A 13,710-nucleotide genomic window follows, 5' to 3' on the forward strand; every position below is an offset into this window, starting at 1 on the left:
ACAAAACAATCCTCTTTCTTTGAGAATGTTTTAATTTTCAGAGGTAGCCATGTCTGTCTTGCTTGGTTTCATTTTCCTCTTGTTCTTCTTTGAATTCTTAAATTCATCTCAATAAGGAGATGACAGAAAACAAAATCATAAAGGCCCCTCCGTTCAGAAAGTCTCCCCAAACATAAATCTTCTCCAACTTCTTAGAAAAAATTACATACCATTGGCAACTTTATGGTGGGGGCTTTATTGATGTCTCGTGAATATCCTCAGGACCTATTATTTTCATGCTATTGTGTCAACTCAAGCCACAGATTATCAGTATACAAGTTTAAACATTCAACCTTTTATGAATAGGATGGAAAACAATTTATTAACCTGAGTTTTAAAGACTAGTATAAATGGACAATGTTAACTGATAGATTGTTGTCTTTTATTTATTAAAGAAAATATTCATTGTGGTCATTATTTAAATAAATCCTTTTTTTGCTTCAGTCCACTCTTGGTTCAGGATAAGAATGGATGTGATTGAGTCATGGTTTGGTCAGGATATGCTTCAAATGGCAAATCACAAGTTAATGAAAAACATTTTTTTTAAATTTTGTCTGTTTACTAGCTCCTTGAAAGACTAGGTTTCTAAAACATTCCAATAAAAAGTACAATAAATTGTTTATTTACAACGTTTCTCTTAATTCTTTACCCACAAGATTTCAAGTTGTATGAGTCAAACTAGAATCCTTTCTCTACCTTCTAGTCTGTGTGGTCTGCAAGCTAGGCTGGTGTTCATAAATAACCAAAGCTGCCTGCTTTTCCCTAGAAGAAACCTTTACCTATTAACTTGGAAAATCCAAAGAATTGGGGCACCTGGGTGGCTCAGTCTGTTGAGTGTCCGACTTCGGCTCAGGTTATGATCTCGCGGTCCGTGAGTTCAAGCCCCGCGTCAGGCTCTGTGCTGACAGCTCGGAGCCTGGAGCCTGTTTTGGATTCTGTGTCTCCTTCTCTCTCTGCCGCTTTCCCCACTCATGCTCTGTCTCTCTCTGTCTCTCAAAAATGAATAAACTTTAAAAAAAAATTAAAAAGAAAAAAAAAAGAAAAAGAAAACCCAAAGAATCAATACAAGCTTTTTTCAGTACATGTTGCCGCACAAAAGAAACGGCGTTATTACCCTTAAAGAGAATCCCAAATGCAGTCTTCTATTTGTAGGGTTACGACCCCATGGAAAGCTAAACACTTCAAAGTAACTGCTCTCCATCCACCATAATCAGTCTGGAAAGGTAAAAAGACTTCTAGATTTAAGCCAAATGTTTGTCTGGGATCATTACTTTTGCCTTTATACTGCCTGTCACTATTTTATCTTGCTTAATTTTCTAGTTTTAAACTTATGTTTTCTAATAATTTTGTTTTAAAGTTTCAATTTACATTTTTAACATCCCTTAATAAGCTTATTTCATCAGTAGCATAAACCTAATTATGAGTCACACCAGGGGCTCTTTTGCTGTGGATAGTTCTTTCAGTTTATACTGGATCAAAGATTTCTGGGCCATGAGCAATCTGCTGGTCTGCTTTTTGCCTGCTCAACTCTTTTAGTCATGAGATTGCTTTACTATTTAGAAATTTAAAAGATCTCTGCAGGCAACGCTGTGATTTATCCTCATAAGCGATATCTATATCTATCATCTATCTATTATCTATGTATGTATCTACTACCTATCTGTTATCTATCTATCTATCTATCTATCTATCTATCTATCTACCATTTTTTTTCCAAAGCCCGGAGTATGTATAGATGATGGTACTTTTTTCCTGCCTCATACACACAATCCTCAACCATCGTGCAGCCAGTGCTTATTTGACAGACTATTTAACTGCTTCTGTTGAATTTAGTCATTCTCTGTATTTAGGATAGTCAGTGGATTTGCATAAGAAATCTAACCACATATATTTTAGACCACTTGAGTTTCTGTTCATTTATGTTTTAATATTTTTCCCTCTGTACTTCAGTTTGGATGGTTTCCTGTGTTCTGCCTCCAAGTACATTGATGTTAATGTCTAGGGTCCCAATGTCTGTTAAACCCAATCTAGTTCATTTTTATTCATATCTTGTGTATTTTTGTTCTATTTAGTGGGTTTTCTGAGATTTGCAATGAATTTATTCACTATGGTCATTTTGTCTTTTACAATATCGAATAGATTTAAATAGCTATTTTAGTCATTGGTTGCTAATTCAACATCTATGTCATCTCTGTTTTATTGTCTTTGTTCATTGGATTTTTACTCACATATTGGTCCTAGATGCTTAGTTTTTCTTGTTGTTCATTTTTTTATGCTGGGCTGATATGTTATGAACAGATTTTGTTGTCTTCCATTAAAGAGCATTGACCTCTGTTCTGACATGGAGTTATTTATATCAAGGATTTTTTTTAAGGCTTTGTGAGAGTGTGTCTAGATTATCCTTACTCTCCTGGATGCAGTCTTTGTTAGGTTCAGACAAATGCTCAGATGTTTAATGAGAACTATTCTCTTTGGCTGGTCAGAATTCTCCACAACTGGGTAAAATCTGGAATCTCTGTTCAGCTCATGAAGCTTTCTAATAGTTGTTCACTGGTGGCCTTGAAAAAACTATGCTTTGCAAGCACTGCGTGGTATTCAACCCAAGATTTAAGAGAAAACCTATGCTGACGTTTAAAATGGCATCTCTGGGAGAGGAGGGGAAGATGGTGGCATAGCAGGATGCTGGGTTCACCTCCTCCTGCTGATTGTTTAGATTCCACCCACATCTGCCTAAAACCCAGAAAACTGCCAGAAGACTAGCAGAGGACTCTCTGGAGCCAAGCGTAGACAAGAGGCCCACGGAAGAGGGTAGGAAGGGCAGAGAGGCGCCGAAACTCCAAAGGGAACCAGTTCTCCTCAACGAACTTGCTTATACTGTGCAAACGCCCAATGCTGTACTTCTGTGGATCCATCCCTCCGACCGGCCTGCCTCCATCCCGATGCTGCAGGGCCCCTCCTGCAGGGGACGCCGACATCAAAGTGAGCTGAGTCTGCCCCTCTTGCCCCTATGCACCTTGCAGATCCACCCTGGCTAATATGCCAGATCCCATCGAAGCAGCACCACAAGCCTGGCAGTGTGTAAGTAGCCCAGACAAGGGCCACACCACTCCACAGTGAGTCCTGCCCCTGGGAGAGAGGAAGATAAGGTACACACCAGTCTGACTGTGGCCCTAGTGGTGGGCTGGAGGCAGACATCGGGTCTGGTTGTGGCCCCACTCACCAACACAAGTTACTCTGCACAGCACAGAGGAAGTGTCCTGCAGTTTGGAGCCACCTCAGAGAATACCCCAAATGATGAAACGGAAGGATTCTCCTCAAAAGAAACTCCAGGAAGTAGCAACAGCTAACAAATTGATCAAAAACGATTTACAATATAACGGAACAAGAATTTACAATAATAGTCATAAAATTAATTAATTGCTGGGCTTGAAAAAGCATAGAGGACAGCAGGGAATCTATTGCTACAGAGATCAAGGGACTAAGAAATAGTCATGAGGAGCTAAAAATGCTATAAATGAGGTGCAAAATAAGATGTAGGTAGCCATAGACAGATTGAAGAGGCAGAGGAGAGAATAGGTGAATTAGAAGATACAATTATAGAAAAAGAGGAAGCTAAGAAAAAGACAGATAAAAAAATCCAGGAGTACTAAGAGAACTAAATCCACAGAACTAAGTGATGCAATCAAACAGAATGATATTTGTATCATAGGAATTTCAGAAGAAGAGACATAGAAAGGGGCTGAAGATGTACTTGAAAAAATCATAGCTGAGAACTTACCTGATCTGGGGAAGGAAACAGGTATTGAAATCCAAGAGGCACAGAGAACTCCATTCAGACGTAACTTAAATCAATCTTCTGTATGACATATCATAGTGAAACTGGCAAAATACAAGGATAAAGAGAAAATTCTGAAAGCAGCTAGGAATAAACACACTCTAACTTATAAAGGGAGACCCACAGGACTAGTGGCAGACCTATCTACTGAAACTTGGAAGGCCAGAAAGGAATGGCAGATTTCTTCAATGTGATGAACAGAAAAAATATGCAGCCGAGAATCCTTTATCCAGCAAGTCTGTCATTCAGAATAGAAGGAGAGATACAGGTCTTCCCAAACAAACAAAAACTGAAGGAATTCATCACCACTAAACCAGCGCTACAAGAGATCCTAAGGAGGATTCTGTGAGTGAAATGTTGCAAGGACCACAAAGTACCAGAGACATCACTACAAGCATGAAACCTACAGACATCACAATGACTCTAAATCCATATCTTTCTATAATAACATTGAATGTCAATGGACTAAATGCTCCAACCAAAAGACATAGGGTATCAGAATGGATAAAAAAACAAGACCCGTCTATTTGGTGTCTACAAGAGACTCACTTTAGACCTGAGGACACCTTCAGATTGAAAGTGAGGGGATGGAGAACTATCTATCATGCTACTGGAAGTCAAAAGAAAGCTGGAGTAGCCATATTTATATCAGACAAACTAGACTTTAAATTAAAGGCTGTAACAAGAGATGAAGAAGGGCATTATATAATAATTATAGGGTCTATACATCAGGAAGAGATAACAGTTATAAATGTCTATGTGCCATATATGGGACCCCCCAAATATATAAAACAATCACAAACATAAGTAACCTTATTGATAAGAATATGGTAATTGCAGGGGACTTTAATACCCCACTTACAACAATGGATAGATCATCTAGACGCAGAATAAATAAATAAACAAGGGCCCTGAATGATACATTGGATCAGATGGACTTGACAGATATATTTAGAACTCTGCATCCCAAAGCAACAGAAAATACTTTCTTCTCGAGTGCACATGGAACATTCTCCAAGATAGATCATTTACTGGGTCACAAAACAGCCCTTCATAAGTATAAAATAATTGAGATCATACCATGCATTTTCAGACCACAATGCTATGAAACTTGAAATCAGCCACAGGAACAAGTCTGGAAACCTTCAAAGGAGGTTAAAGAACACCCTACTAAAGAGTGAATGGGTCAACCAGTCAATAGAGAAGAAATCAAAAAAATATATGGAAACAAATGAAAATGAAAATACAACCATCCAAACACTTTGGGAGGCAGTGAAGGCAGTCCTGAGAGGAAAATACATTGCAATCCAGGCCTATCTCAAGAAACAAGAAAAATCCCAAATACAAAATCTAACAGCACACCTAAAGGAAATAGAAGCAGAACAGCAAAGACACCCCAACCCCAGCAGAAGAAGAGAAATAATAAGGATCAGAGCAGAAATAAAAAATATAGAATCTAAAAAAAACTGTAGAGCAGATCAACAAAACCAAGAGTCGGTTTTTTGAAAAAATAAACAAAATTGATAAACCTCTAGCCAGGCTTCTCAAAAGAAAAGGGAGAGGACCGGAATAGATAAAATCATGAATGAAAATGGAATTGTTACAAACAATTCCTCAGAAATACAGGCAAATATCAGGGAATACTATGAAAGATTATATGCCAACAAACTGGACAACGTGGAAGGAATGGACAAATTCCTAAACACCCACATGCTTCCAAAACTCAATCAGGAGGAAATAGAAAGCTTGAACAGACCCATAACCAGCGAAGAAATTGAATCAGTTATCAAAAATCTCCCAACAAATAAGAGTCCTGGGCCAGATGGCTTCCCAGGGGAATTCTACCATACATTTAAAGCAGAGTTAATACCTATCCTTCTCAAGCTGTTCTAAAAAATAGAAAGGGAAGGAAAACTTCCAGACTCATTCCATGAAGCCAGTGTTACTTTGATACCTAGACCAGAGACCCAGTAGAAAAAGAGAACTACAGGCCAATATCCCTGATGACTATGGATGCAAAAATTCTCAATAAGATACTAGCAAATCGAATTCAACAGCATATAAAAAGAATTATTCACCCTGATCAAGTGGGATTCATTCCTGGGATGCAGGGCTGGTTCAACATCGCAAAATAATCAATGTGATACATCACATTAATAAAAGAAAATAAAAGAACCATATGATCCTGTCAATCGATGCAGCAAAAGCATCTGACAAAATTCAGCATTCTTTCTTAATAAAAACCCTCGAGAAAGTCGGGATAGAAGGAACATACTTAACCATCATAAAAGCCATTTCTGAAGAGCCCACAGCTAACATCATCCTCAATGAGGAAAAACTGAGAGCTTTCCTCCTGAGATCAGGAATACAACTGGGATGTCCATTCTCACTGCTGTTGTTTAACATAGTGTTGGAAGTGCTAGCATCAGCAACCAGACAACAAAAGGAAATCAAAGGCATCAAAATTGACAAAGATGAAGCCAACCTTTCACTTTTTGTAGATGACATGATACTATACATGAAAAACCCGATAGACTCCACCAAAAGTCTGCTAGAGCTGATACATGAGTTCAGCCAAGTCGCAGGATACAAAATTAATGTACAGAAATCAGTTGCATTCTTATACACTAATAATGAAGCAACAGAAAGACAAGTAAAGAAACTGATCCCATTCACAATTGCACCAAGAGGCATAAAATACCTAGGAATAAACCTAACCAAAGATGTAAAAGATATGTATGTTGAAAACTATAGAAAGTGTATGAAGGAAATTGAAGAAGATACAAAGAAATGGAAAAACATTCCATGCTCATGGATTGGAAGAATAAATATTGTTAAAATGTCAATACTACCCAAAGCAATCTACACATTCAATGCAATCCCAACCAAAATTGCACCAGCTTTCTTCTCGAAGCTAGAACAAGCAATCCTAAAATTTGTATGGAACCACAAAAGACCCCGAATAGCCAAAGTAATATTGAAGAAGAAGACCAAAGTGGAAGGCATCACAATCCCAGACTTTAGCCTCTACTACAAATCATTAAGACAGCATGGTATTGGCACAAAAACAGATACATAGAACAATGGAATAGAATAGAGACTCCAGAACTGGACCCAAAAAAGTATGGCCAACCAATCTTTGACAAAGCAGGAAAGAATATCCAATGGAAAAAAGACAGTCTCTTTAACAAATGGTGCTGGGAGAACTGGACAGCAACATGCAGAAGAATGAAACTAGACCACTTTCTTACACCATTCACAAAAATAAACTCAAAATAGATAAAGGACCTGAATGTGAGACAGGAAATCATCAAAACTCTAGAGGAGAAAGCAGGAAAAGACCTCTCTGATCTCAGCTGTAGCAATTTCTTACTTGACACAACTCCAACAGCAAGGGAATTAAAAGCAAAAATGAACTATTGGGACCTTATGAAGATAAAAAGTTTCTGCACTGCAAAGGAAACAATCAACAAAACTAAATGGCAACCAACGGAATGGGAAAAGATATTTGTAAATGACATATCATACAAAGGGCTAGTATCCAAAATCTATAAAGAACTCACCAATTCCACACCCGGAAAACAAATAATCCAGTGAAGAAATGGGCAGAAAACATGAATAGACACTTCTCTAAAGAAGACATCCAGATGGCCAACAGGCACATGAAAAGATGCTCAACATCACTCCTCATCAGGGAAATACAAATCAAAACCACACTGAGATATCACCTCATGCCAGTCAGAGTGGCTAAAATGAACAAATCGTGAGACTATAGACGCTGGAGAGGATAGGAGAAACGGGAACCCTTTTGCACTGTTGGTGGGAATGCAGACTGGTGCAGCCACTCTGGAAAACAGTGTGGAGGTTCGTCAGAAAATCAAAAACAGACCTACCCTATGACCCAGCAATAGCACTGCCAGGAATTTGCTCAAGGGATACAGGAGTGCTGATGCATAGGGGCACTTGTACCCCAATGTTTATAGCAGCACTTTCAACAATAGCTGAATTATGGAAAGAGCCTAAATGCCCATCAACTGCGAATGGATAAAAAAGATGTGTTTTATATATACAATGGAATGCTACTTGGCAATGAGAAAGAATGAAATCTGGCCATTTGTAGCAACGTGGACGGAACTGGAGAGTGCTATGCTAAGTGAAATAAGTCAGGCAGAGAAAGACAGATACCATATGTTTTCACTCATATGTGGATCCTGAGAAACTCAACTGAAGACCATGGGGGAGGGGAAGGGAAGGAAAAAAAAAGTTAGGGAGAGAGCCAAACCATAAGAGACTCTTAAAAACTGAGAATAAACTGAGGGTTGATGGGGGGTGGGAAGGATGGGAGGGTGGGTGATGGTCATTGAGGAGGCACCTGTTGGGATGAGCACTGGATGTTGTATGGAAACCAATGTGACAATAAATTTCATATTAAAAAAAATAAAAATAAAGAGAAAAACAAAACAAAACACAAAAAAATGGCATCTCTGTCATCATCCTCATTTTATTCACTTATCCACATATTCTAACCATCTCAGCAGCCCCAAACTCAGATCTCTGTTTCATTCACCCAGTGCTTTCTCTGTCTTTGGGGCCCACCCCTTTGTGATGCAGTTTGAAAATTGTTTGCAGGCAGAAAATTAGAGTCGGTATGGAATTCACATCATGTTGTCCCCTTTTCTCAAAAAATAATATCACTGAGTTGTCTGTTGTTCAACTTCTAAAAATTATTGCTTTATATAGCTTGTCCAGCTTTATAGATTTTTTTTTACCAAGGGAAAGTACATCTGATGCTCTGTTATGGCCAGAGCCAGACATTTCTAAAATTCATATTTTTAGTTTATTACATAAACAATAGAATAAGCTTATTAAACTTGTATCAAATTAAGGTTTGATTTAAAAGTGCACTAAATCTGTAGATTAACTTGAGGAGAATCGATATATTTAAATTGACTCTTCCCATCCATTAATAGTATTTATTGGATTTTCTTTCAGGCCTTTCAATAAAGCTTAAAAGTTATATATATTAAGTCTTACACTTCTTTTGTTGGATTTAATAAAAATAATGGTATTTTTGCTGTTGTAAATAGTATCTTTTTAAAAATTTTTTTGGTACATTGAACTGTCTGTAACTGATCTTAACTATGTGGCCATACTTTTTATTAGTTATAAAAAATTTATATGAATTTTAACTACATAGCTGAACTCTTATAATCATTTGCATCTAGACTCATATTCTCTTTATTCACAATCATATCATCTGCTCCTAGTAACAGGGTTTTTTTTTCCTCTTTTTGATTATTACAGCATGTATTTTTTTGCTTTTGTCTTACTGCACATTGTTCACCAGAAGTAATGGGCCTAGGTCTGAGTCTCCAATCTAAGTACTAATATTGATATTTGACAGGGGTGCCTGGATGGCTCAGTTGGTTGAGCATCCGACTTCAGCCCAGGTCATGATCTCACAGCTTGTGAGTTCGAGCCCTGCATCAGGCTCTGTACTAACAGCTCAGCGCCTGGAAACTTCTTCTGATTCTGTGTCTCCCTCTCAGTCTCTCTCTGCCTCTCCCCTGCTCATGCTCTGTCTCTCCTGTCTCAAAAATAAATAAACATTAAAAAAAATATATATTGATATTTGACATAAGGGCAATCTTCTATTTTGACTTAGCTTACAGCTGACATACAGATTCTGGTTTTAAGTCTTATTTATTCTCAATTTACTTTGATATTGTAGTGTTTCTTTACTTTTCATATGTACACAAGTATCTACCCCATAATACTTGCAGCCGTAGACAGAGGTCCGTGAAAATAATTTTAAGGAAAAGAATTCTTTTTGACAATGATTTTTTTCTAACAAAAATTCTCTCTTCCTTAGGAATTGGTGTGCTTATGTACATACCAGATTATCACCCACAGTGATATTGGACAACCAAGTCACTTATCTTCCAAATGGGAGAGGGCCTTGTGGCTCAACCGGGAGATCCTGTCCTCAGAGGTATGTGATATTGTTTGAAAATAGCCACTGCTTGTGCTATATTCATGTATGTCCTGGAATATGTAGAGAAAGCTAATCATCCCAGGTACATACGTATAATAAGGTCAGAGTAGGGTCATTACATTAAATGAGACGCATGATCTTGGGTAAGTTAAAATGCAGATACTAATAATACATGCCTCATTGGGAGTTTTTAGAATGTGTGAGACAATGCAGTAATAACCTTAGCCTACTGACAGAGTCTTCAATAAATGTTAATTCTCATGCTTATTTCCATTTTTACTATTACTATTATTTTTATTCTATAACCTGACCAATAATCCTGTCTTTTAATTCTTATGAAACTCACATACAGTTCTAAAATTTTATTGATAATTTCCCTTTCCTACCAGGTCAGAGAGAAGTCTGTAATTTGGCAAGCCACTAATTGAGATTATGCACAATAAAATGGCTAAGGAGGGCCTTTCTTTACCTGTGTATTTTAATGATTCATATTATTTAATTTTCATTTTTTAAAAAATCTATTTAGGACATTAAAAAATTGCCCTCAAATGTGGGGCTGAGTAATTGATAAGTGCTCTGAATTCACACAGTCACAGTAGCTTATCTGAGAGTGTTTCAGAAGAGCCTGAAATAAAAACTAAAATTATTATTCAGGCCATGATGGCTCATGTTATGCAAATTGTCATACAAATAACTCAGGCAATGAATCTGACACATTGGCAATCTGGAACCGTGCACAGTAAGGATTGTAAAATCAAGGTGTTTCTTACTCCCCAGAGGAATAGCTAAGGTTCATGGTCCAGAGAGCTAAGCACATCTTAGGGATTTAGGAGAGCTGAGCTCCAGTTCTGCTTTCAGTTTACTCCCTTTGTGGCAATTTCCTTGCCGACATGAGAAACAAAGAATGCATTGTTAATTCTTCAGTAATGAAAATATTACCACAGTAACCCCTATTATACTGCCCTTCTGAGTTCAAGGTGAGTTTTTTTTTCTCTCTCTCTCTTTAAACAAACCAGAAATGCATATCTTTATTCTCATCTCTTATCTTTCTTTACCTTTGAATGAGTCTCTCCATTCATTCACTATTTCAGTATATATGCAATGTTTGTTACTTTTCTTTTATTATGCCTGAGCCACATATACCAGGGATCCAGTTTGCTAAAGCAGGGACATTTACTCCTATGATAATGCAACCAACTGTGTGGATTCATCCTAATAGACTCTAAAGAGTCCTTTTCCAAACAGCTGTCCTCTCTATTTGGCTTTAGCTATTGGACTGGAGATAGTTCACTGGACAGAGTTTTATTTACTGAATATAATTCACTGGAATAAACACAGACAAATGATTAGCCTATCTTTTTGAGATGGAAAGAATCTTACAGCTCATTTTAAAATTGAGGAACAACCTCACACATAGTGAATTACCCTTCACATCACAGCAAGTTTCCTAAAGCCCAGTTTACAATACATTTTCTTCCACATGATCAGGGTTTACCCATGAAATTGACCATTGTCTCCACAAAGCTGCATGGGACAAACTCTAGATAATAACAGTGGAGGCTAACCCATGCAGCATGGAGTAAAATCCCACCTGGATCACTTTTAGATACAAGACTTTGAGCAAGTTTTTTCATCTCTCTTCCTCAGGTTCCTCATCAGCACATCAGAATAGTATTTTCCAAATAGAATAAAATTAAACAAGATAATATATACCCATTTTATAGACCTGCTTGATAAGTATTAGCTAAATATTAAGATAGTGTGGTAAGAATAAATATGACAAAATTGTATTTATGATTGACATTTACATATATAGCGCCTACAGTTCAGGACCATTCACCATTTCTATTGATTGCCGTGTTAAAATGTTATAACTTCTTGATTTCCCTTGCGCAGTTTCTTTTCCAAAATATTTTCTCATGTTCCCTGTCTCTCCCCCTCTCTTTCTCTCCTTCTCTTTACCCCATCTCTCTCTCTGAGATAAATACCATATGAGAGAAATAATAAAAATTAAGCTTTTAAAACTTGAGAAAAGAGAAAGTGCAGGTTAAAAATCATAGTGGTTACTATAATTTCAGTTAGATCATTGATACACGGTTTAAGTTGTTTGATGTTGATCTGAGAAAACACAAGTCCTTTTAACTATAATGATATAAGGAATAATAAGAATTGAAATAAAATAAATTATCCTCATAAGCTGTTTAAAAATTAGAATTAAAATATTTTTTTAAGTTTATTTTATTTTTGAGAGAGACAGAGACAGTGCGAGTGGGGGAGGCGTAGAGAGAAAGGGAGACAGAGAATCCCAAGCAGGCTCCGTGCTGCCAGCGTAGAGCCGGATGAGGGACTCAAACCCATGAAACCATGAGATCATGACCTGAGCCAAAACCAGGAGTCCCGCGTTTAACGTACTGAGCCACCCAGGCACTCCTTAAAATAAGTTTTAGAGACACCTGGGTGGCTCAGTCAGTTGAGCTTCTGACTGTTTCAGGTCACGACCTTGCAGGGTTGTGGGTTCGAGCCTCGCATCGGGCTCTGTGCTGACAGCTCAGAGCCTGGAGCCTGCTTGGGATTCTGTGTCTCCTTGTCTCTTTGCCCCTCCCCTGCTCACACTCTGTTTGTCTCTCTCTCAAAGATAAATAAACGTTAAAAAAAATTTAAATAAGTTTTAACATTGCTTTAGTTAAAAGAATTATCAAGGGAAATGTTCTACTATGTGTAGAAGATGTAACGATAGATATAAACTTAAAATCCCCAACAGCAGAAGTCTTAATACTTTTTAGAATGTATTTAAACAAATCTAAGTTTAACAATAATATTGATGATGAGGATTATAGTATTAACAATAACAGATACCATTTATTGAATGCTTATTATATTTGGGGCAATGTCTCCAATACTTTAACAATCCCAACTGATAATTTAATGAGAGACAAATACTTCCTCTCCTCTACAGATCTCAGAAGATCCCAAATCCCGTCTACAGGATGCAACATAAAATCGTTACCTCATTGGAATGGAAGTGCTGTCCTGGATTCAGTGGAGCAAAATGTCAGCTAAAAGGTATATTCTAATAGTAATTTTATAATAACAATTAGAAGCATAAAACTTCTGAAGAATAAGCAACTGATTCCAGTGAAGAGTTGTATTTTCCCTTTTGAACCAAAGTTAATTAACACGTAGCCAAATCATTAAAACTGTTACCTCTCTAGGGCTTCCTTAGTACTGAGTTTAGCACCCTAAATCTCTTAACGAGATATCTTATATATTCTTATATTGTTACGGTAGTTTTATGGCATGAGTAAGTGGAGATCTGATTATTCACTTTTTCTTAACTGTATGCTGTGGAGACATGCCTTATTTAAATATCGGAAATCCTAATTTTATACTTTTAAATAATCATTAGAAGTGACCCTATGTGATAATAAAACTAATTTCTAGTTTTGTTCTAGTTCAATTATTTGAAATAATGTCTATGAATGAAATTCAGTTTTAAAGAATATATAAATAGGCATGAATAATTGTGGGTTTTTTCCCCTTAAATCCTCATAGAGCCATTTTATCAACTTTAATTTTAAGGATTTTCTGGTGGCAAGGCTAATCAAACACATGGTAACCTGCCGTGGCCTAACATCCATGTGGCTATTATTTTGCTTTTGGCTTAATACAGCCAAAAGCCTTGAAAAATAAGATACGGCATCAGCATATGTATTTTAAATGAATAAATATTACGAGAAAGACCATTAGCAGTGGTGAGGAATTAAATCAGCAGCATGAGAGACTGTGATTAAAAATTAACGTAAGTGTGGAGAAACCATTATGATTCACATTTTGAAAAAAG

At 37.0% G+C, this 13,710-nt stretch overlaps 1 protein-coding gene across 4 annotated transcripts in view; it reads left to right on the plus strand.

Moving 5' to 3' along the window:
• The window catches only part of MMRN1 (multimerin 1), a 75,962-nt gene that overhangs the window by 14,823 nt on the left and 47,429 nt on the right, over positions 1 to 13,710 (plus strand). For all 4 annotated transcript variants that reach the window (XM_078445891.2, XM_078445890.2, XM_078445889.2 and 1 more), the window contains 2 exons: positions 9,747 to 9,866; positions 12,826 to 12,932. In XM_078445891.2, the coding sequence (XP_078302017.2) occupies positions 9,747 to 9,866; positions 12,826 to 12,932 (227 nt within the window). The remainder of the gene's footprint in view (positions 1 to 9,746; positions 9,867 to 12,825; positions 12,933 to 13,710) is intronic.

This window comes from Panthera onca, chromosome B1 (genome assembly GCF_046562875.1).
Source record: "Panthera onca isolate mPanOnc1 chromosome B1, mPanOnc1 haplotype 2, whole genome shotgun sequence".
In the NCBI taxonomy this organism is placed as follows: domain Eukaryota; kingdom Metazoa; phylum Chordata; class Mammalia; order Carnivora; family Felidae; genus Panthera; species Panthera onca.